Source organism: Eriocheir sinensis, chromosome 18 (assembly GCF_024679095.1).
Source record: "Eriocheir sinensis breed Jianghai 21 chromosome 18, ASM2467909v1, whole genome shotgun sequence".
NCBI classification, from domain to species: Eukaryota; Metazoa; Arthropoda; class Malacostraca; order Decapoda; family Varunidae; genus Eriocheir; species Eriocheir sinensis.
The window spans coordinates 255,001-278,487 of NC_066526.1; the positions used below are offsets into that span (position 1 = coordinate 255,001).

General features: G+C 43.7%; 1 protein-coding gene across 2 annotated transcripts in view; it reads right to left on the reverse strand.

Moving 5' to 3' along the window:
* The window catches only part of LOC127000195 (doublesex and mab-3 related transcription factor 3, truncated-like), a 19,998-nt gene extending 9,824 nt beyond the window's left edge, over positions 1 to 10,174 (reverse strand). The window contains exons 1-2 of one of the 2 annotated variants that reach the window (XM_050863606.1): positions 8,999 to 10,174; positions 3,573 to 3,734 (exon numbers count right to left, since the gene is read on the reverse strand). In XM_050863606.1, coding sequence (XP_050719563.1) covers positions 3,573 to 3,734; positions 8,999 to 9,196 — 360 coding nt within the window. In that variant the 5' untranslated portion in view covers positions 9,197 to 10,174. The remainder of the gene's footprint in view (positions 1 to 3,572; positions 3,735 to 8,998) is intronic. The other variant, XM_050863607.1, reaches the window with a different exon arrangement.
* Positions 10,175 to 23,487: the final 13,313 nt, after the last annotated feature.

Below are 23,487 nucleotides of genomic sequence, written 5' to 3' on the forward strand. Positions count from 1 at the left end.
AGAATATAACATCGTGACGGCCTAATTTTCCCATTCTCTTCGGTGCAGTGCCATAGAATAAAAACATCTTAGTGCCGTTACAAAGGCGAAACACCCGACCGTCAACTCAAAAGTCAATCACAACCTTGCCAGATTGTCATACTCTGCCTCTTATGTTTGCCGATTTCCACCCCCAAAACTGCTTTCACCACCCAAATAACTGCATTCATATATGGTTATCGTTTAAATGGTTAATTATTGGTGCTACTTGGGCCAGAAACCGGTAAATACGAGGCTCTTCAGTACGATAATCTGGCAGAGGTGGTCAATCATCGCCATAGTGTTTGTTTTGGTTTAGGCGCGTGGGTGTTCCGTCTCCTCTCCCTGTGATATTCCTTTCTTTTGTGCATTAATAGTGACCCTACGCAGTGACCAAGGCATTAAGGAGTCCTACGTTCCCCAAGGATGGTTTTTAGGGGGATTCCTCAAAGCGGTCCGCCTGAATAAGTGAAGAGGAAGGACATATATGTGTCTTTCCTTCCCTTCGTCTGTGTTCTCCTTTCCCTCCTCCTCCTCCTCCTCCTTAATTCTTTTCCTTCTTCTCTTTCTTCTCAATAAGTGGTGAGGGGGACTTATAAGTGTATCTTGTTTTCCCTTCGTCTGTCTTTTTCCTCCTTTCCCTCCCCCACCTCCTCCTCCTCCTCCTTTCTGTTCTTCGTCTTCTTCATCTTCTAAATAAGTGGTGAGGGGAACTTATAAGTGTTGCCTATCTTGTTTTCCCTTCGTCATTTTTCCTCCTTTCACTCCTCCTCCTCCTTCTCCTCTTCTTCTTCTTCTTCTTCTTGGTCGACGAGGACGAGGACGAGCTTCGGCATCGTCATAGTAAGTTGATTATTGCTATTTTCTGTTATCTTTATTGGGTGAGTCAGTTTATTATTCTCGTAAAGGTTGGCGGGCATTGCAATATCTACTCAATGGCAACCCTCTCGCGCGAGGCTAATACTGTCATTGTGCTGCATATTATTTCTCTGAATGTAATGTAGTGACGATTAGCTTGTGGAAAATTACAGAAACTTCATAATATTGATGTAAAAAATTTGAGCATAGCCTAGCACAGCGCATTTTGATTGGAGGGAGGGGGAGGGGGTCAGGCTTGGTTAGGTTAGATATAGGTAAGATCAGGTTAGGTCAGATGTTATTAGGTTAGAAACTGATTTGTTACATTTATTTTTTTACGATAAATACGTGTGATACGCTTCCCGCTACGCCGTTGTGTTGTCAGTGACGACGGCGGAGACTACTTTAATCTACATACTCCCCCATTTAATTACTATTGCAAAAGTTCTTGCTCGCACTTTCTAACACTACGTATGTAATGGTCACAATTTTTTTTAACCATTGGGCCTCCTACGTTGCGTTTTTGTGTGTGTGTGCTGCCTATAGCGCCGGTAGGCTTTCTTGGGGGGCCTCTTGGATCGACGACCCCAGCCTGTTAGCGGCGCAGGCGAAATTTATTGAGTGGTTGCCGTGATGCATGACTCTTGCTTGGCCCATTCTGTCCCCCGGTGCTCCACTTGAATGGAATCGCTGAAGTTAAGGATGATCGAGGATTTGGACAGTTTGTGGGTAAACATCCTCCATTCGGCGCTGATTGAAAGTTGTCAGCATCATTCGGCGGGACTCGAACCTAGGTCCTCGGGCTCATCACGCCCGCACGCAGACGATTTGGCCACCGTCTGTTGTGTGTGTGTGTGTGTGTAAGAACAGTATATATATATATATATATATATATATATATATATATATATATATATATATATATATATATATATATATATATATATATATATTAGACCGGATTCATCATCACTGACGTATACATTAATTTTACAACTCAGGCGTTACACAAAGTTCAAGGCAACCGACTGAATCATAAATATAAACGGAAAAGATATACACAAGCGGGATTTATTTTCTTAGCTCTATTAAGTGGAGATCACATAAAAGATGGCGAGGCGGAGAGCGAGTCAGTCAGTCACACTTCTGAGTAAACACTCGTGGGTCGCGAGCCTCGCCCACACACAGCTGCGTAAAGAGAGCAGTGTTCCCATAATGAATAACTAACTACCTAAATAACTAACGGGGAGCACATGACTGGGGGCGCGTCACTTTACTCACTCGCCGCCTCTGCTCCCGACGGTACTCCCGAGCGGCAAAGATTTCTAAATACAAATACGGGTCAAATCAGCTTATTCAACGTTGATTTAACCTTTCCATGCGTCTAGAATATATTAATTTTAGATCATTTTGATTGAAAGAGTAAGGAAGACGAAGAAGAGAAATAAAGGAGAATAAAAACAGACGAAGAGAAAGAAGAAGAACGGATAAGAAAGAAAAGAATAAAACAAGGAGGAAATTAAGGTGTGTGTGTGATACACCATTTAGTCAGAAATGATAGTAAATGCAATGTTCTTAGTAGGAAAATAAGGAAGGCTGGTGTAGTAGTGAGTGGCTGCCTGCTAGCACTCCCACTGATAGACTGTGTGTGTGTGTGTGTGTGTGTGTGTGTGTGTGTGAGGGGAGTATAGTAGTAGTAGTGAGTGGCTGCCTGCCTGCTAACACTCCCCCCGAGACACATTTCTGCTGCCTGGCTCGCTGTGTTTATTTGTCTCCTCGTCTGACTCGTCTCTCCCTCTCAACACTTGCAACTGACGCGCCATAAGAAGTCAGGGCTGAGTAATGTTTGAGATCCGCCTTGTGAACTAGTTTTTTTTATTCTTTTTATTGTGTATGCTAACTCGTGTAGTCCATAGCGTCCGTGTGTGTGTGTGTGTGTGTGTGTATGTGTGTGTGTGTGCTTAGTTGTAAATACATGGACCGCTTTTTCCTTTTTTCTTTTAGTTATGTCCATATCGGCTTTTTTTTCCTTTTGTGTTTAGGTAAAGGTAAAGTTAGCGGCATACATTATAGCTGCGCTTGCCCTCGGTGCTCATCTCCACCACATTGACCTTTAAGCATCGTTTGTGTATGGTAACTTTTTTGTGTGTTAAGTTGTGAATATACGGGCCGATTTTTTTCTTCTATTCGATTTTAGTTGTATGCATAATGACCTTTTTTTTTATATAGTTTAGGCAATGGTAAAGCTGCGCGTGGCCTCGGTGCTCATCTCCGTCGCCTTGGTCTTTTATCCTAGTGTGCCTATTGTTTTTTTCTTCAGGTGCAGTGTATTTTCTTTAAGAGATTTCAATGTGTCTAAGGTTTAACTAGATTTTGAGAGTATATATTGTGTTCTCGTTTATTATATTGTTAACCTATCTTCGTTAATACTATTTAATAAAAAAACAAGCCCAGAATCATGTTGAAATAGCAAAACAGAAAGAACATACAGACAGACTCTTTATTTATTTGCTTTGTGCGTTTCATGTCACTTTCCTTGCACAATCAGGACAAGGAGAGGCGTGCTAGGAGAGCGCCCCCAATTCAGAGAGAGAGAGAGAGAGAGAGAGAGAGAGAGAGAGACGAAACAGACAGAGATATATAGACACATTGGCAGAGACAGAGAAAGAGACAAAGAGAGGGAGAGAGATACGTACTTCGCGGGGGCACGGCAGGAGGAGGGAGGGAGACGCCGGGGGCCTGGACCTCGCCCAAGCTGCCACGAACCAAGGGAGCCGCGCTGGGCCGGGGCTTGGTTCACTTGGCTCACGGGGGACGGCGCCGGGCCCACCTCCGCCAGCCGTGCCCAGAATCCGCGTCTACGAGTATAGCCAGAGAGTGTATTATGTGGGACAGTCATTCATGGTGAGTTATGTGTTAATACCTATAAATACGGATGCGTGGACTTTAAGCAGTTTGGAAAGTCCAGACGCCCCTGGAGAGGGATAATTAATATGTACAATTAATTAAATCATTGGGGCCATACGCCGGGGGGCGCGTCACCTCACCCACCCTACGACGCCAAACCCGGAGGTTCCTCCGGGCAGGTCTCCATGCAGGCCCCTTCCCATCCTAAATACTTAGGTACAAGTAAATATTCAGTATTTAACTCACTATCAGAGTGTACTATGTGCTATACCGTTATCTGTTTAATTATCTGTTAATCTAAATACGGATGCATGGACATCAAGCCGTTTCGAGAGCCCGGACAACCCGGGAGAGGGAGAGGGAAGGTGTTCAGGTAATTGCTCAGAATTCAATTCTCTGACCATTGCCAGAGGGCGTGTTTTGTGTTACAGTCATATATATTTAGTTATCTGTTGTCTGAATACATCCCATCGCGTAGACAACAAGCCGTTTCGAGAGACGAAGATCCCGCGAGAGAGAGTGGGAGTGGGCAGTTATTTATATTTATTTCTGTGTCTACGAGTACCCCCATGGGGCGTTAGTTGCTACCTCTGCGTCAGGTTAGACTACGGTGACTATATTCATACTGGGTCACCTATTAGCCTAAGTATACGGATACGTGGGCTTCAGTTATTTTTTTTTGAGTCTTTACAATCCAGGAGAATATGTATGTGGTCACTTCTTTATTTACTGAACAGCGGCACTTACTGACTTAATGAATGGACGTGCTACACTTATTTAGACTTGATTATCTATATAATGATCTGAATTCAGGCACGTGGGCTTCAGAGAGAGAGAGAGAGAGAGAGAGAGGAGCGGGCGGGGAGTAATTTGTTGCAGGGCCCCGCGAATGATCTCACTGGGCTCCCTCGGCCGCGTCAAGTCCCTGTTTATTTCTTTGTCTCTCAGGCGAAGGATATGCTGATTCACGGACGGCTCGAGTAACTGGGCCTTGGCGCTCTCTCTCTCTCTCTCTCTCTCTCTCTCTCTCTCTCTCATCAGGATCAGTTTATCTTCAGTTTCAAGGTCCGCTGTCTAAATCATTCTATTTTTTCTATCATATATTTTTCTTATATATTTTATCATATTGTTTTCATCTGCGAGGTGTACGCTTCTCCTCCCTTCTCTCTCTCTCTCTCTCTCTCTCTCTCTCTCTCTCTCTCTCTCTCTCTCTCTCTTTCTCTCTGGGCGGCGCTTCTAACACGCCGCCGTCCGCCTCGCCGCGCCCAGGCCGTTGTTATTTTTCGAGCCCCGCTGATAACCCGGAGCATCTGCGTGGCTAGGGTGACCGCCGCCCCGCTTCCTAGTTTGCTTGAGCCGTGAATCATCCACGCATCAAGCGGGCCGTAATGTGGCGCGCTGTGTTGTGATAGTTGTACTGGAGGGTTTGACTTGACTCCTTATCGTGTGGGTTTTATCATATGATTTTTTAAAGACTCAGTTACTTTCCCTTGAAGAGTGATTCACTGATGCATAGAACGACCCGTAAAGTATCGTTTATTGTTTTGCTATTGTGTCATAACCATTTAGCTGGGGCACAGTGTTTTGTTATTTGTATTTGATAGTTTAGTTTTATTCTTGTGTGGGTTTTATCTTACGATCCTTTCTATGACGTTAGGCACTTGCTCTTCCTTCAAGAGTAAATCACCGATGCATCCAGCGAGCCCTAGTCTACGAGTATCGCTAGAGTTTTGCTGTTGTGTCATAACCATTTAGCTTGATTTATTCTCGTATACAAAGATTTTATGCTACTCTGTTTGGTGTTTTAGAGATATTCATTAGGTGTTGGGTTAAAAACTCAGATTTACCTTGAAATTTAAGGAAATATTTTTTCATCGAGTTTGCATTGGAATAACTAATTTTATTTGTCTTTTTTCTAAATGTTTGATTTTGCAGTGGGTGATACATTTATATTGAACGTCTTGTTTGTTTGCACTCTGCTTTGAATGCGATGTTTGTTTGATTATTCTTATTATTTTCTCTCTATCTCTTTGTGCATGTTTCTTTTGTTCACTTATCATTGATACTTATAACTTTTCTATATATTCTTGGATGATAATCCATTTAAAAGGGATGTTGTTCTTATCAATCAGTCAGTAGGTGCATACGCCGAGGGGGGCGTCGCCTCGCTCACTCTGCGACACCATCGACTCGGTCAATTAAGTTACGAACTCTGTGGGCATCCCCTTGGCCTCCTCCACTCTGGGTTGTCTGCAGAAACTACCCGGTGAGCAGAGCCAGCTCCTGGGTAGCGTGCCACATGCCCGTATAACGGAATTAGCGTTCACGGACTATGCAGGTGATATGCCTCTTATCAGTCTCATGGAGTAATCGTCGGTTTGACACAGTTATTCCAGGGTATCCCATGATTCTTCGTATATATAGGCACTTATAAACGTCTATTTGAGTCACGGTTCAGTGTTCATGTCTCATAGGCTAGCCATGGAAGATCCAGATCTTTAACTGTCCTGCACAGGCATCGACAACGCCATATACTCGTGCTGAGCGAGTCCGTAATACCGTAGCCCAAGCCAATGCACTGTAAGATATCCTGGGGAGACCTGCCGCTGTTCTGCGCTACGCTACCAAGGTGTGAGAAATTCTCTGAGATCTCATCGTCCTCGCCACACGCACGAACAGACTCTACTGTTTCATCCTGTCGTCTTTATGTTCTCCACATTTCTCCGTTGATCCTGGTTTTGCCTAAACCGTCAACAATACGGAAGTCATTCGTAGAGTGATGCTATGGAGGGTCAGTTATGAAGGTTACAAAGATGATGTTATAAAGGTATTAAGTATTGTAAAGTAAAATTGGTTTATATAAGAAGTTGCTTCCGTCAGGATAGCTTTTTATAACGTTTTGAGTGTCTAAAAAAATGTTTGTGATCTTCCCACTCATCGGACCCCATACAACGTTTATTCCTCCAGCCTCGTCGTCCTTCAACGTTTAGTGCTCCCATTATGTTCCTCGCCCAGCCTCTCGATAATTATCTCCTGTTTATCACTTGTACCTTTTAATTATTCAGCTTGACTCTCGCTTCCTCCCTTATTTACTAAGCTTTTGACGGGTGCATCTCATGTATTATTATTATTATTATTATTATTATTATTATTACTACCATTTTTTATTCATTGTTATTATTATTTTTAAGATATCGTCATCATTACATATTGTCTCCATGAGTTCGTAATGTAATGTCTTTTAAGACAGTCGTACACAAAGAGTGCTATATCTAATGGTGGAGGTGAAGAGAAATGCATCCCGTCCTTCTTAATGCTATCACGTGCTTTGAAATTATGGAACTTGTGCACACCTGCTCATATTATTGTGATCCGAGTTGGGAATTTTATTACTGATAATGCAATTATTATTATTATTATTATTATTATTATTATTATTATTATTATTATTATTATTATTATTATTATTATTATTATTATTATTATTATTATTATTATTATTATTATTAATGATAATAATAATAATATTATTATTATTATTATTATTATTATTGTTGTTGTTGTTGTTGTTGTTGTTGTTGTTGTTGTTATTATTATTATTATTGTTATTATTATTATTATTATTATTATTATTATTATTATTATTATTATTATTGTTATTATTATTATTATCATTACTATCATTATTATTATTATTATTATTATTATTATTATTATTATTATTATTATTACCTATTAATATTATTTTTATCAGCATCATCATTATTTTATTGTTTTCTCAATTATTTATAAACAACACCCACTAACTTGGTGAGCCACATGTGTAAAGAAGCTGTAATGGAAACTGTTAACTCTGGCACTGAACAGAGGAAAAAAATAACGAACATCACACCGCTTCCCTTCACAATATCGCCGGTGATTGGTTTTGCGCTGCAGAATTATAAGAATTACAACCCAGGAGTGGCACTGATCTGGCATTACTAGTTTTCAGTTGGCAGTGCCCACGCATGTTGGACCCGTAGGATGGCACTGCTATGGTAAACTGTAACCGTTAGAATGGCTCTGGTCTGGCTCACCGCTATATGACACTGGTCTGGTAAATTGTAACCGATGAATGGCACTGCTCTGGGACACTGTAATCACTAGAATGGCACTGCTTTGGCACACTGTAACCGCTAGAATGGCACTGCTTTGGCACACTGTAACCTTTATAATGGCACTGCTTTGGCACATTGTAACCGCTAGAATGGCACTGCTTTTGCACACTGTAACCGCTAGAATGGCACTGCTTTTGCACACTGTAACCGCTAGAATGGCACTGCTTTTGCACACTGTAATCGCTAGAATGGCACTACTTTGGCACACGGCAACCCCTAGAATACCGCTGGTCTGGCGATTACTACCCTTTGTATGGCACTGCTCTGGTAAATTGTGACAGTAGAATGGCATTGCTCTTGAACACTATAACCGCTAGAGGGCACTGGTCTGATATATTGTGACCGATGGAAGGCACTGCTCTGGTAAATCTGACAGTAGAAAGGCACTGCTCTGGTAAATTGTAACCTCTAGATGGCACTAATCTGATATATTGTGACCGATGGAAGACACTGCTCTGGTAAATCTGACAGTAGAAAGGCACTGCTCTGGTAAATTGTAACCTCTAGATGGCACTAATCTGATATATTGTGACCGATGGAAGGCACTGCTCTGGTAAACTGTGACCGCTGTATGGGACTGGTCTGGCACACTGTAACTTCTAGAATGGCACTGCTCTGGGAACCTGTAATCGCTGTATGGCACTAGCTTGGTAAATTGTAACCGTTGAATGGCACTGTGGCTCTGGTAAACTGTAACCGTAGAATGGCACTAGTTGAGCAGATATGACGCCTTGGTGCTGTCCTTGTACGCTACACGCGGAGGCACTGATCCAGGTAAATTAGGCACTAGGCGTTGTAATGTCCAGGTAAATTACTTGTTACGTTAGGACCAGATAAATTATAGAACCTGCCACTTACATTATATACCTTTCTCCGTCTACCAATGATAATAATAATAATAATAATAATAATAATAATAATAATAATAATAATAATAATAATAATAATAGTAACAGTAAAGATAACACCAGCCCCACAAACCTTCTTGCCACATACAACCCAGGGCCACCGTGACCCAGTGTGACCTGACCCTCGCCCCGCCGCGGCAAGACACTCACCTGAGCCGCCATGACCCGCTGCCGCTCGGCGATCAGGTTGCAGCGGGCGCAGGTGCAGTCCTTGAATTTACAGTGCCGCTTGTGTCCCTTGAGCCAGCTGATCATGCCGTGGTTCCTGCATCGGGCACACTTAGGCTTGCGGGCGCCCTTCTCCGTGGTAGGGTAGCCCAGGCCCCCACCCGCGCCCACGCCATTCATCCCCTCCACCACGCCCACTTAAGTCCTCGCCTCCGCACGCCCTCACGCACGCACGCACGCTCTCACGCCCTCACACCCCGCTCCCCCGTCAGGCTCAGCGGCCCGTGGTGCTGCGGGTGTGGTGTGGTGTCCAGGCCGTGCACGTGTAGGGTCACACTGACGGAGAATTCCAGGTCATGTCTCTCGCCGCACTCTCTCACTGTTCGGTCACTTGCTCGCTCACTGCACGCGCCCCGAAGGAGGGTCTTGTGTCGTGTTATCCTGGAGGAGATCACTGCGTTTAGTCCCTGAGGAGGAGGGGGAGGAGGAGGAGGAGGCTGCGAGGTGACGAATGGCCGGGTGTCGCGTGCACCAATTTGTGGTTAGTGTGGCAGTCGGAAGCTTTCATCGCCTAATAAATCATCCCGCCCACCCACAAGTTACTTCACTCCTCGCCTTGTCACAATAATGGCTTCTTCAGGCACCAGCTTGGGGCCAGCGCTGCCTCGGAGCTGCCCGGCGCACGCCATTCTCGCCCCTGTGTCGCCGCGCCGAGGGTGGCCGGGCGGGTGGGCGGTGCGTCCCTCCTCCACGGACCTCCGGCCAGCCTGTGCGACCAATAGTAGCAACTCGTGTGCTTATCTTTCTCCTGATTGGCTCGGTTTCTCCTGAGAGCTAGAAACTCGTGTGTTGATTGGTGGAGAGTTTCCGCTGTCCGGGTGGCAATCAAGGGGAAGAAGAAAGATGTGGAGGCGATACTGTGTGCTTCGTTCGCCCGATGGTGAGTTTGTTAACGATTATGGCGCTCCTCCGTCACTGCCGCGCCCCCCTGAGCGCCTGCCGGTGCTCACGGGGGAAGGAGAGAGCCTCGAACCCCCGCCCCGCAACAGCCAGCGCGCCAGGACACATGCTAAGGGAGCCTCGACCCAGTTGACGGCCGCGTGTGAAACAGTGTGGAAGTCCTCGCAAGGCTGTGGGAAACATTTTTGTATATGTACGTCAGTGAGCTGATGCTGTGTAAACATTTCTCATCATGTGCGGCCGCTAGCAAAACACACAGCCATCACACGAACAAATGAAAAGTCAAAACCAATAAACTGTGTCGACAGGTCTCGTGTAGATCACCCAAACCCGGAGGATGTACATAAGAGGATAGCGTCGAGGGATTGGCGCTTAGAGGTGTTGAGGTGAGCCGAGCAGCGCCCCTCATTGAACCCAGTCCCGCCGCCTTCCCTCCTCACTCCTCCAACGATGACACAAAATACCCAAGGTTTCTGCGGCTGCTGGAGGGGAACTTGATAACAGGGAAGCATAAAAAAGGGAAAAGTGACCTGAAAAAAATGCTGATGATGTTGACTGTTTGAGCGGAAGTAAACAGCGATTCACACTCACGCTGACTGCCCACAGGAAGGCGCTGCTGGAGACCTGGCGCAGGGAAGACGCGGCAGGACGCTGGCCAACACGTGGACAGCCCTAGAGCTAAGAGACTAACTACATCTACTGTTGATATAAGCAAAAGGAGATGAGACGAGAAAGTGAGGACACAGATATGACCCAGAAATGAATAAGAAAGTACAGCTAAAGGTTTAAAAAGATATTAGGCAGTTAGCACAATAAGGCCGAAGGAAAATACATCTACGCTTCATATGGGCGAAACGAGATAAGACGGAAAAGTGAGAACAGAGCAATGCCTCGGAAATGAATACAAAAATACAGATAAAGTTATAAAGCTGAAGATAATTTAAGGTATGACGCAATTAGCACAATAAGACCGGAGGAATATATGAAGATGCAAGAAAGAACTGGCAGGGAGGCGACAAAGTGTGGTGTGGAAACACGGGCGGTTGATATTAAGGGAAAGTGAAGAGAAAAAGGATCGGAGAAGGAAAGAATAACAGAAGATTGATCACTGGCATTAGATATTAATTAAGGAAAAGAATATATAGAAAAAAAAATCAGACGGAAAAAAATAGCAAGGATTGAACACAAGCGTTTGATATTTATTAAGAGAGGGAATGTAACTATATTACGAACGGGGAGCATGCCCCCAGGGGCTCGTCGCTTCACTCACTCGTCGCTTCCACTCCAAGTCGCTCCTGGCAGGATCGATCGATTTGCCCCAGTCATGAGTTACGTGGGCGTCCCCTTGGTCTCCTCCGCCTTGGGTTGTCTCATACAGGAACAATAATCGAGGCCACAGGTGCTAATACAAATGAAATATAAGGCAATTCTTCTAACTCGTCAACGTATATAGAGGGTCATGTTAAATGCTACGATTAAGACAACCTTCCACACGAGTAAAAATTATAATACCCAATAATCAGTAATGAGAAGAGGCACCAACCAGGTCTCTAAGGGAGCACACCACTCATCTCAGCACACACAGACAGACATCACAACATGCCAGAGGGGAAACAGCTCACACTGAGAATCCGACGTCCAGGGAAGCCATACATAGAAACGACCAGCATGCGATAAATTATAATATAAGAGTAGAGGGGCAGGAGCGGCATATCCCTAACCAAGTACATCTAAGTGGATATGATACAGAATGGCAAACGAAGCACATGAAAAAATATAAGGTAGGAGTTGTGAGCAATAGTAGAGGGGCAGGAGCAGCACATCCCTTACCAAGCACATAGAAACGACCCTAAGCTTGTGATGATACAGAATGTCAAACGAAGCACATGAAATTCATCGTAGGAGTTGCGAGTAATAGTAGGAGTTGTGAGTAATAGTAGGAGTTGTGAGCAATAGTAGAGGGGCGGGAGCAGCATATCCCTAACCAAGCACATTGAAAGGAAAACAACGATTCTAAGCTTGTTGTGATACAGAATCGTTAACTCAGCACATGAAATACAAAATACGGGTTGTGGGTAATAGTATAGAGGGGCAGGAGCAGCATATCCCTAACCAAGCACATTGAAAGGAAAACAACGATTCTAAGCTTGTTGTGATACAGAATGGTTAACTCAGCACATGAAATACAAAATACGGGTTGTGGGTAATAGTATAGAGGGGCAGGAGTAGCATATCCCTAACCAAGCACATTGAAAGGAAAACAACGATTCTAAGCTTGTTATGATACAGAATCGTTAACTCAGCACATGAAATACAAAATACGGGTTGTGGGTAATAGTACAGAGGGGCAGGAACAGCATATCCCTAACCAAGCACATTGAAAGGAAAACAACGATTCTAAGCTTGTTGTGATACAGAATCGTTAACTCAGCACATGAAATACAAAATACGGGTTGTGGGTAATAGTACAGAGGGGCAGGAGCAGCATATCCCTAACCAAGCACATTGAAAGGAAAACAACGATTCTAAGTGGATGATTATACAAAATGGTTAACTCAGCACATGAAATACAAAATATGAGTTGTGGATAATAGTATAGAGTGGCAGGAGCAGCATATCCCTTATCAAGCACATTGAAAGGAAAACAACGACCCTAAGTGGATGATTATACAGAATGGTTAACTCAGCACATGAAATACAAAATATGAGTTGTGAGTAATAGTATAGAAAGGCGGGTGCAGCATATCCCTAACCAAGCACATTGAAAGGAAAACAACGACCCTAAGTGGATGATTATACAAAATGGTTAACTCAGCACATGAAATACAAAATATGAGTTGTGAGTAATAGTATAGAAAGGCGGGTGCAGCATATCCCTAACCAAGCACATTGAAAGGAAAACAACGACCCTAAGTGGATGATTATACAGAATGGTTAACTCAGCACATGAAATACAAAATACGAGTTGCGTGTAATAGTATAGAGTGGCAGGAGCAGCATATCCCTTATCAAGCACGTGGAAAGGAAAACAAATACCTTCAGTAGATGAATGTGATACAGAATGGCCTCTCGTTTGGCCACTCGTCTAACTTCGTTTTATAAGAGCAGTGATTAGCGGGCTTTTTTTGTTTTCATCTAGTTTTGCCCTTGAGCTGCTTCCTTTGCTGTAAAAAAAGCCCCTGAAATATGAAAGAGGAGTTGTAATTTTTCCATCTTGAGAAACTATACACCGAGATTAGATGAGATTAGATTGCCTTTAATATGAACTCTCCGGTTGTCGCATCAGCAAGGAGAAGCGTCCTGGTGTCGCTAACTAAGGAATGACCTACCAACAATCATATACTTGTCCAGGTGTAAGAAAAGAGTTACTTCTTACGAAAAACAAAAACCCACAAGACATCGCTTGAGAAAATTTTTGCTCTTCTCAAGGGCAAGAAACAAAAATAGTAACAAAAAGACCCGCTAGATTCATTTATTTATCAAGCATTTATTTACTATTCATCTATTCCGATGTATATAGTATTCCACAATGATTAGCAAGGGAGGCAACTCAAGGGAGAAATTAAAAAAAAAATGGGAACAAAAAAGCTCGCTAGACTTATATATTTATCAAGCACTTATTTATTACCTAATCACTTTTTCCGACGTAGTATTCCACAATGATTAGCAAGGGAGGCAACTCAAGGTAAAAATGAAAAAAAAAAAAAAAAAAAAAACCGGGAACAAAAAAGCCCGCTAGAGTCATATATTTATCAAGCATTTATTTATTATTCATCTATTCCGCCGTAGTATTCCACAATGCTTGGCAAGGGAGGCAGTTCAAGGGAAAAAAACACTAATCGAGAAACGAAAAGGCCCGCTAGACTCATGTATTTATCAAGCACTTATTTATTATTCGCTTATTTCGCCGTAGTATTACACAATGCTTAGGAAGAGAGGCAGTTCAAGGCAAAAACACTAAACCAGAAACAAAAAGGCCCGCTAGACTCATGTATTTATCAAGCACTTATTTATTATTCGCTTATTTCGACGTAGTATTACACAATGATTAGCAAGAGAGGCAGGTCAAGGCAAAAACACTAAACGAGAAACAAAAAGGCCCGCTAGACTCATGTATTTATCAAGCACTCATTTATTATTCGCTTATTTCGCCGTAGTATTACACAATGATTAGCAAGGCAAAAACACTAAACCAGCAACAAAAAGGCCCGCTAGACTCATATTTATCAATCCTTTATTTCCTATTCATGGATTTCGTCGTAGTATTCCTCAGTGATTAGCAAGGGAGGCAGTTCAAGGGAAAAACACTAAACCAGCAACAAAAAGGCCCGCTAGACTCATGTATTTATCAATCTTTTATTTCCTATTCATGCATTTCGCCGGTGTATTCCACGATGATTAACAAGGGAGGCAGTTCAAGGCAAAAACACTAAACCAGAAACAAAAAGGCCCGCTAGACTCATGTATTTATCAATCGTTTATTTCCTATTCATGCATTTCGTCGTAGTATTCCACAATGATTTGCAAGAGAGGCAGTTCAAGGCAAAAACACTAAACCAGCAACAAAAAGGCCCGCTAGACTCATATTTATCAATCTTTTATTTCCTATTCATGCATTTCGACGTAGTATTCCTCAGTGATCAGCGTGGGAAGGTGTTTCTGCCCTCCCTTCAGCCCCGCCGCCAAGTGTTCTAAAGGCCGTGCACGATGAGAGCCACAACTTGTCCTTCTCGCTTCATCTCAACGTCCTGTGAAGTGCAACGCCGGGGTTCAGTTTTTGTGCTGTGTGTGTGTGTGTGTGTGTGTGTGTGTGTGTGTGTGTGTGTGTGTGTGTGCAGGCAGGATTCGTGACGTCTGGAAGCTGGAGAGGACAAGAGTGCGAGATTTCAAGTATTAAATGGAGTCTTCAATCCTACGAATTAACATATAGTCGGGAAACAGCTTACCGTCCTCAGCTGCCCGTAGTGTGGAATAAGTGTTAAAACGCCACTCATTTTATCAGGCATCCTTATATACAAAGGTTAGGTTAGGGTAAGCTAAGGTTAGTATGTAAGCGATATGAACTTTCTATATATACAAAGAGTAGGTTCATTTTTCACATATAATTCAAAGCAGCGATGCCCAACCCATTTATTGTTTTTACTTATTTTTGCTCTTGGAATAAAAGTTAAGGCGCTATATTCATTTTCTCAGCCATCTTTATATTTGTGAGCGATATGAACTTTCTATATAAACAAAGATAAGGTTCATTTTTCACATATAATTCAAAGCAGCGATGCCCAACCCATTTATTGTTTTTACTTATTTTTGCCCTTGGAATAAAAGTTAAGGCGCTATATTCATTTTCCCAGCCATCTTAATATTTGTGAGCTACATGAACTTTCTATATATACAATAAGAAGGTTCATTTTTCACATACAATTTAAAGCAGCGATGCCCAACCTATTTATTGTTTTTATTTATTTTTGCCCCGTATTGAAAATTAAGGCGCTATATAAATTTTCTCAGCCATCTTTATATGTGTAAGCTACATGAACTTTTTATATAAACAAAGATAAGGCTCATTTTCCACCTATAATTTAAAGCAGCGATGCCCAACCCAGCTAGCCGGCTTTATTGTTTTTATTTATTTTTGCCCCCGGAATAAAAGGTAAGGCGCTATATTAATTTTCTCAGCCATCTTTATATTTGTAAGGGATATGAATTTTCTATATATACAATTAGAAGGTTACTTTTTCACATATAATTCAAAGCAGCGATGCCCAACCCAGCTAGCCGGCTTTATTGTTTTTATTTATTTTTGCCCCCGGAATGAAAGTTAAGGCACTATCAGTTTCCTCAGCCATCTTTTTATTATGTAACAAGCGCTTTCTAATAGAGGGAATATTTACTGGTCACATTTAATTTAGAGCAGCAACACCCATCCACCTGAAATTGACCTCTCATCCACCCAAAACTGACCTCTTTCACTCAAAATTGACTCCTCTTCCACCCGAAATTGACCCCTCTTCCACCCGAAATTGACCCCTCTTCCACCCGAAATTGACCCCTCTTCCACCCGAAATTGACCTCTTCCACCCGAAATTGACTCCTCTTCCACCCGAAATTGACCCCTCTTCCACCCGAAATTGACCCCTCTTCCACCCAAAATTGACCTCTTCCACCCGAAATTGACTCCTCTTCCACCCGAAATTGACCCCTCTTCCACTCGAAATTGACTCCTCTTCCACCCGAAATTGACCCCTCTTCCACCCGAAATTGATCCCTCTTCCACCCAAAATTGACTCCTCTTCCACCCTAAATTGACCTCTCCCACCGGAAATTGACCCCTCTTCCACCCGAAACTGACTCCTCTTCCACCCAAAATTGACCTCTCTTCCACCCTAAATTGACCTCTCATCCACCGGAAATTGACCTCTCATCCACCTGAAATTGACCTCTCTTCCACCCGAAATTGACCTCTTTTCCACCCGAAATTGACCTCTTCTGGCCTCTTGCTCTTTTTCTTTTGTTCGGAGCAGCGTCTAGCAGGCCTTTTTTTTTATTTTTTTTTTACCCTTGAGCTGTAAAAAAAAAAAAAAAATGGGTGTCATAACCCTATTTGGAGTTTCTAAGCTGTTGTCATATAGCAGCAAAAGCCATAACTTATTTTTTATATAGATATTTTCATTTGGCTAATGCTACGCGTTTTTTATGCGTTTTTTTTATTTTTATGCGGTGGCTGAGTGGTTAACGTGGCGGTCCAGTGTTCGCCGCGTTCTGGATGATGCAGGTTCGAATCCGCCGCTACCACCTGGGATTTTTCAGTCACCGCCGAGTAGCCTAAGACTACCCACATGCTGTCCTGAAGACCACCCAAGAGATATCAAGAATGAGTTCCTGGGGGCATGCAGCATAAGCCAAGAATTGATGGCGCCACTATAAACACTTGCCTGCGCCATGACGGGCTTGGGCCGACCACCAGGCCAAACCAAGCAAGCCTACCGGCGCTATAGGACAGAACTTAAAAAAAAAGAGTAAATGAGCGAAAATCGTTTAAAAGTTGACCACAAAGTATGATTTTTTATATTTTTTTACGTCAGAGGAAGTAGCTCAAGGACAAAACATTACAGAACAAAAAAAGCCCGCTAGGCTCTGCTCCTCTAAAGAAAATGGAACGAGAGGCCAAGAAGAGAGGGTCAATTTCGGCTGGAGAAGTGCCTTGATACTTCCCTCTGGAGCTGTATTTTTCCCACTGAAGGTACACCATTTGGGGAGAACTGACAGCCAGATGTGATGATATTAGATGGCGTTGACTTTGAATTTCTCGGTTCTCGCATCGATAAGTTGAAGCGTCCTAGGGTCACCGCTAACAAGGGAATGGATTACTGATAATGTTTTAGTTATCTAGGTGTATCAAGGTGTATCAAGGCAGACAGATATGCATTTGCGATCGGAGAAATTGAGTGAATGCAGAATTTTGATAGATTTATGACAAGAGGCCTATAGGATTTTCACACACACACACACACACACACACACACACACAAGGAAGAGAGAGAGAGAGAGAGAGAGAGAGAGAGAGAGAGAGAGAGAGAGAGAGAGAGAGAGAGAGAGAGAGAGAGAGAGAGAGAGAGAGAGAGTCAACACACCTCAACCCTAAGAGAACACAAATTCCCTCACTTCAATCTCTCTCTCTCTCTCTCTCTCTCTCTCTCTCTCTCTCTCTCTCTCTCTCTCTCTCTCTCTCTCAGATGATTAAAGAAGAGCAACAACAATCATATAGCTAAGATGCAAAGGGCCATGACATTAAAGGAGGAGGAGGAGGAGGAGGAGGAGGAGGGGGTGAGGGCGGCGGCGGCGTGTGGTGAAGTCAATTAAATATATCTTTTTCGCGCCTCGCCCCGGGCCACTAAAAGGCTGGTCAATTACACTTTATTGTCAGAAGCATTTGTGTCCAGAGAAGATGAAAGAGACGGCGATGAGGAAGCAAAACGCGACTGTTAAGCTTCTCTCTCCCCCTCGCACTCCCTCTCTCCCCCTCCCCCTCTCTTTCTCTTTCTCTCTGTGTCTCTGCCGTTTGATCAGATACGAAGAGGCGAGGTTGCGTGCGCCCGGCCGTCACTCAGGGTATATATATAGACGGAAGGGTAAACATGACGTAGTGGGGAATATATGTGTGTGTATGGAGGGGGGTTAAAAAGGGGATGCAAAGGGGAAGTTTGTGTTGTAGATGTTTGTGTTGTGTTGTGTTGTGTGCGTAAGTGTGTTGGGTGATGCCTCGAAGCGAGTGTGTTAGCGTGTGTGTGTGTGTGTGTGTGTGTGTGTGTGTGTGTGTGTGTGTGTGTGTGTGTAGTTGTGGGTGAAGGGAAGTGTTGCGGGATGTCAGTATTAATGGATTAAATAATACAAATTAATATCTCGTAACGAAATGCTCATGAGAACTTCCTTAGATAAATATCCCAAGATGACAACGACTACTTAAACTACTACTACAACTGCCACCACCACTACTACTACTACTACTACTTCTGCTGCTTCTACTACCACCACCACCATTACTACAACTACTACTACTACTACTACTACTACTACTACTACTACTACTACTACTACTACTACTACTACTACTACTACTACTACTACTACTACTACCCGATGACAAGTGACTGATTGATGGCACAAGAATATGATAAACACTAACTGAACCTAAGAAAACCATGGGGCGGATTTTTTTTTTTACATCAGAGGACACGGCTCAAGGACAATAAAAAGAGTACAAAAAAAAAAAAAGCCCGCTACACGCCGCTCCTATAAAAATGAAATAAATATGAAAATAAAAACCTCACGTACTCTTAAATCAGGGCACGAATGTTTCCCCTTCTGGCCCAGTGCTGCCCCGGGCGTGGTCTGGACTCTTTTCCATAATATCTGAAAAATACTCGCTGAAAGACTGATGGCGGCTTTCTCGAGGTTAAATTTTGGCCGATATGGCAAGCGATACGTATTCTTTGGTATAGGCTGTGTTTTTTTGTAGTATGTATATAATTATCTCTTTGTGTAAAACTACCACAACGACAACAACATAACTATACTACTACTACTACTACTACTACTACTACTACTACTACTACTACTACTACTACTACTACTACTACTACTACTACTACTATTACTACTACTACTACTACTACTACTACTACTACTACTATTACTGTTACTATTATACCACTACCTACTTCTGTTACAAGCTCTGACTTGATATTCTTTTCAACACTAATAATTTGACATTCCTTTTGTTTCCCTGTTTAGTGATTAACTGAAAGGTATTTGTGAGGTTAAGAATGCCGTAAAAAAGATGTCTGTGTGTGTGTGGAGGGGGAGGAGTACGTGTGTATATGTGTGTGTGTGTGTGTGTACGTCACCTGGCGGACTGTGACAAGACAAACTACATTAGCGCCTCAGAGACAGCCAGCGGCCTGTCAACAAGTGACGTCATACACCTCACACCTGGCTGCCCCCCCCCCCTTACCTGGCCCCCCTCCTCCCTCGACCCCCTCTCAGGTATAGTCGAGAAGGGAGGGAAGGAAGGGAAGGAGGTAAATCAAGGTGGAAAGGTAGATCGATCGATAGATAGATAGATAAATAGAAAGAGAGAGAGAGAGAGAGAGAGAGAGAGAGAGAGAGAGAGAGAGAGAGAGAGAGAGAGAGAGAGAGAGAGAGAGAGAGAGAGAGAGAGAGAGAGAGAGAGAGAGAGAGAGAGAGGTGATAGGTGAGACAGGTGTGACGGCGGCTTGGAGGTGACGAAGGAGGAAGAACAGAGAGGTAATTAGACGTTAAGATCATGCAGAGGTTGTTTCCTTTTGTTATATATGAAATTTACACCTCACTGAGACACCTTATTTTGTATCCATATACGATGAAGGATGAGGAGCAGAGGTAGATAGAAGGAGAGATCAAGCAAAGTTTATGTTTCCTTAATGTTTTATTTTTATATTTTATTTCTTTACAGCAGAGGAGTCAGTTCAAGGGCATAAAGAAAAGGAAACAAATGTGAAAAAAAAGCCCGCTACTCACTGCTCCTAAAAAGAGTTCGAGGAGTGGCCGAAAGATAGGTCAATTTCGGCACGTTATGTAGGCACCTTTTTTGTATTGTAATGTGATGAGTGAGGGAGAGCAGAGGTAGAACAATGTTGATATTATGCAGAGTTAGAGTTATCTTTTTGTTGTACGAGTTTTTCACGTGATCAAGGCACCTTTTCTTATCCTTATCTGAATGTTGTACTGTACTGAAATGTGGCTTGGAAAATCTCTTGTGCATGGTTCACTTATAAAATGTTGGAAAGGCGTAGACTGCGGGGTGATTACAGTTATTAAATGGGCTAAGGGGATTAATTAATATGAGAACACAAAGCATCGGGTAGAAGTTAGAGAAATTTATATTTAGGGAGGAAATAAGGAAGAGCTGGTTCATGGGCAAGCTGTTGGATGAGGTAACAAATTGAGCATATGCGTGGCCTATGCAAACAAAATTGAAAGCCTTAAACAGAGGTTAGCTATATATATTATGGAAGGGGAGGCGAGTAAGTGAGTTAGGCCGTGAGTGGCAGTCTGGCTCCTTGTAGTCTCCTTGCATCCTTGTTTAACTTTGTGTGTCAATTATATTTTTAGATACTTAACTCATTTATCTATTTTTTCCTTATTTTTTTTCTCCTCCTCCTCCTCCTCCTCTTTCTCTTCTCTTCTTCTTTATTCCAGTATATACTTTTCCTCCTCCTCCGCCTCCTCCTCTCCTGTCTTCCCTCTTTCTCTTTCCTCATTCCCCTCCTTTTACCCTTTTTAAGCTAGACATTATATCTTTGGTTCATATAATCGCCTTTAAGTCACTCAGTATGTCAGTCTATTACATGCCTCCTCCTATATACAACCAGTTTTTATTGGAGTGTGTTCTCAAACGTTAGTCAGTATGAGATTCACGTGATATCCCCGTTTGTTTTTTTGTTACTACGTCAATTTTTTTTAGAATCTGGTCAGTCAATTCTTTCCCTACATCATTATCGTCATCATCATTTTATTCATGTTCTTTGTGGTCTTCGTGTTATTGTTTGTCCTCTTTCCCTCTTCCCTCTGACTCCCCTTCTTTCCTTCCACCTCCTCCTCCCCCTCTTCCTCCTCCTCCTCCTCCTCCTCCTCTTCCTCCTTTTTTCCTCTCCCAAAGTCATCACCGCCCGGGTCCCATGCATCAGACTCCTCTTGAGGTTGTCAACTACCCAGATGACTTTTCCTCCTCCCCCTCCTCCTCCCCCTCCTCCTCCATAGATAATTTTTCGTCTCTGATATTTGATTCTTTTTCTACATTTTTTGTCTCCTCCATTATAACTAACCGCATGAGAGAGAGAGAGAGAGAGAGAGAGAGAGAGAGAGAGAGAGAGAGAGAGAGAGAGAGAGAGAGAGAGAGAGAGAGAGAGAGAGAGAGAGAGAGACAACAACGCCATACCAATGACAGAAGTGGCTTAAACAAAGAACTAAAAGCCAACACGTGGAGAGAGAGAGAGAGAGAGAGAGAGAGAGAGAGAGAGAGAGAGAGAGAGAGAGAGAGAGAGAAAAGAGAGAGAAAGAAGAGAGTGAGTTAGCTCATTGGCGGTGATGAGGAAACCTTATCAAAACCTAAACCAACAAAGACTCGACCGCTAATGAAGCTTATCCTTGCAGAGAGAGAGAGAGAGAGAGAGAGAGAGAGAGAGAGAGAGAGAGAGAGAGAGAGAGAGAGAGGACACTAGAGAAATCAAAGAAGATGAAAAGAATAAATAGATAGATAGATAGATAGGTAGATAAATAGATATACAAATAAATAGATAGATAGATAGATAGATAGATAGATAGATAGAGAGAGAGAGAGAGAGAGAGAGAGAGAGAGAGAGAGAGAGAGAGAGAGAGAGAGAGAGAGAGAGAGAGAGAGAGAGAGAGAGAGAGAATAATATGAAACAAGAGAAATCAAAGAAAAGATAGAAAAAAACATTAAATAACAAAATAGAAGGTAATGAGGAACCAAAGATATCAGAAACCACGTGAGAAAATAAAATGTAAGGAAAGGAAAATAATAAAAAACAATAAAATGTGAATGAAAAAAAAGAGATAAATGAGAAAGGAAAAAAAAAGAAGACACCGAAGCACCAATAAAACAGTCACAAAAATACTGAAAGGAAAGCAAAAAAAAAAAAAAAGAGATAAAAAGTAAACAGGACGGTAATTTAAGCGCAACACACACACACACACACACACACACACACACACACACACACACACACACACACACACACACACACACACGTAAAAGAATGAAGGATGAAAGTGCAATTAGGGAAGAAATGACAAACGTTCGCCCTTACCTCCCCCCCCCACCCCGCCCTTACCTACCCTTACCCTCCCCCCCTCCCTTTCCCCTGCCCCTACTCCCCACCCTTACCTCCCTCCCTCCCTCCCCTCCCCTACTCCCCCACCCTTACCCTCCCACCCTTACCTACCCTCCCTCTCCCCCACCCCTCCTGCCCTCCTCCCCTCCCTTTCCCTGCCCTCCCCTCCCACCTACCCTTCCATCCCTCCCTCCCTTTCCCTCCTGCCCCATCCTTACCTATCATCCTCCTCCCCCTCCCTTTCCCCTGCCCTTACTCCCCACCCTTACCTACCCTTACCCTCCCCCCATCCCACCTTTACCCTCGCTTTCCCTACCCTTACCCTCCCTTTGCCCTTACCTACTCTTACCCTCCCCCTTCCTTTCCGCGCCCTTCCCCACCCTTAGCTACCCTCCCACTTCTCCTTTCCCCTCTGCCCTTACTCCCCACCTTACCTTCCTCCCCCTTCCTTTCCCCGCCCTTCCCCACCCTTAGCTACCCTCCCTTCTCCTTTCCCCTCTGCCCACCCTTACCTTCCCTCCCCTTCCTTTCCCTGCCCTTCCCCCACCCTTAGCTACCCTCCCTTCTTCCTTTCCGTCCTTCCCCCACCCTTAGCTACCCTCCTCCTCCTCCCTTCCTCACCCTTAGCTACCCTCCCCTTCTCCCTTTCCCCCTCTCCCTTACACCCCACCCCTTCCCCCGGCCTTATCTTGCCCCAACCTTACTTACTCCAGCCTCATCTTTCCCTTGCCCTTACCTTCTTTCCCTCTCCCTCACCCCCTGCCCTTACCTCCCACTCCTTTTCTCTCACTTGCCCGTCGTCCACTTTAACTCCCCCCAATCCCCCCTTACCTATCCTTACTACCCCCACCCTTGAAAAAAACAGGCCCTTGGGTTAATGCGGTAACACGTGGGGTCCCCGGGGGGAGCCTAACACGTGGGGGGTGGGGGGGAAGCGTAAGGCGAGACTAATGAGGCTCACCAAGATACACAAGTCAATAGAGCATCGCCCGATCACCCCAGAGCTTGTGTCGCCGCCGCAGGGGAAGGCTGTGTCGACCCCTCCTCCGCTTCGTCTCTCCTCCCTCTCCTCCCGCTGCTCTCCTCCTCTTCTCCCTTCCTCTCTCCTCCCAATGTTCT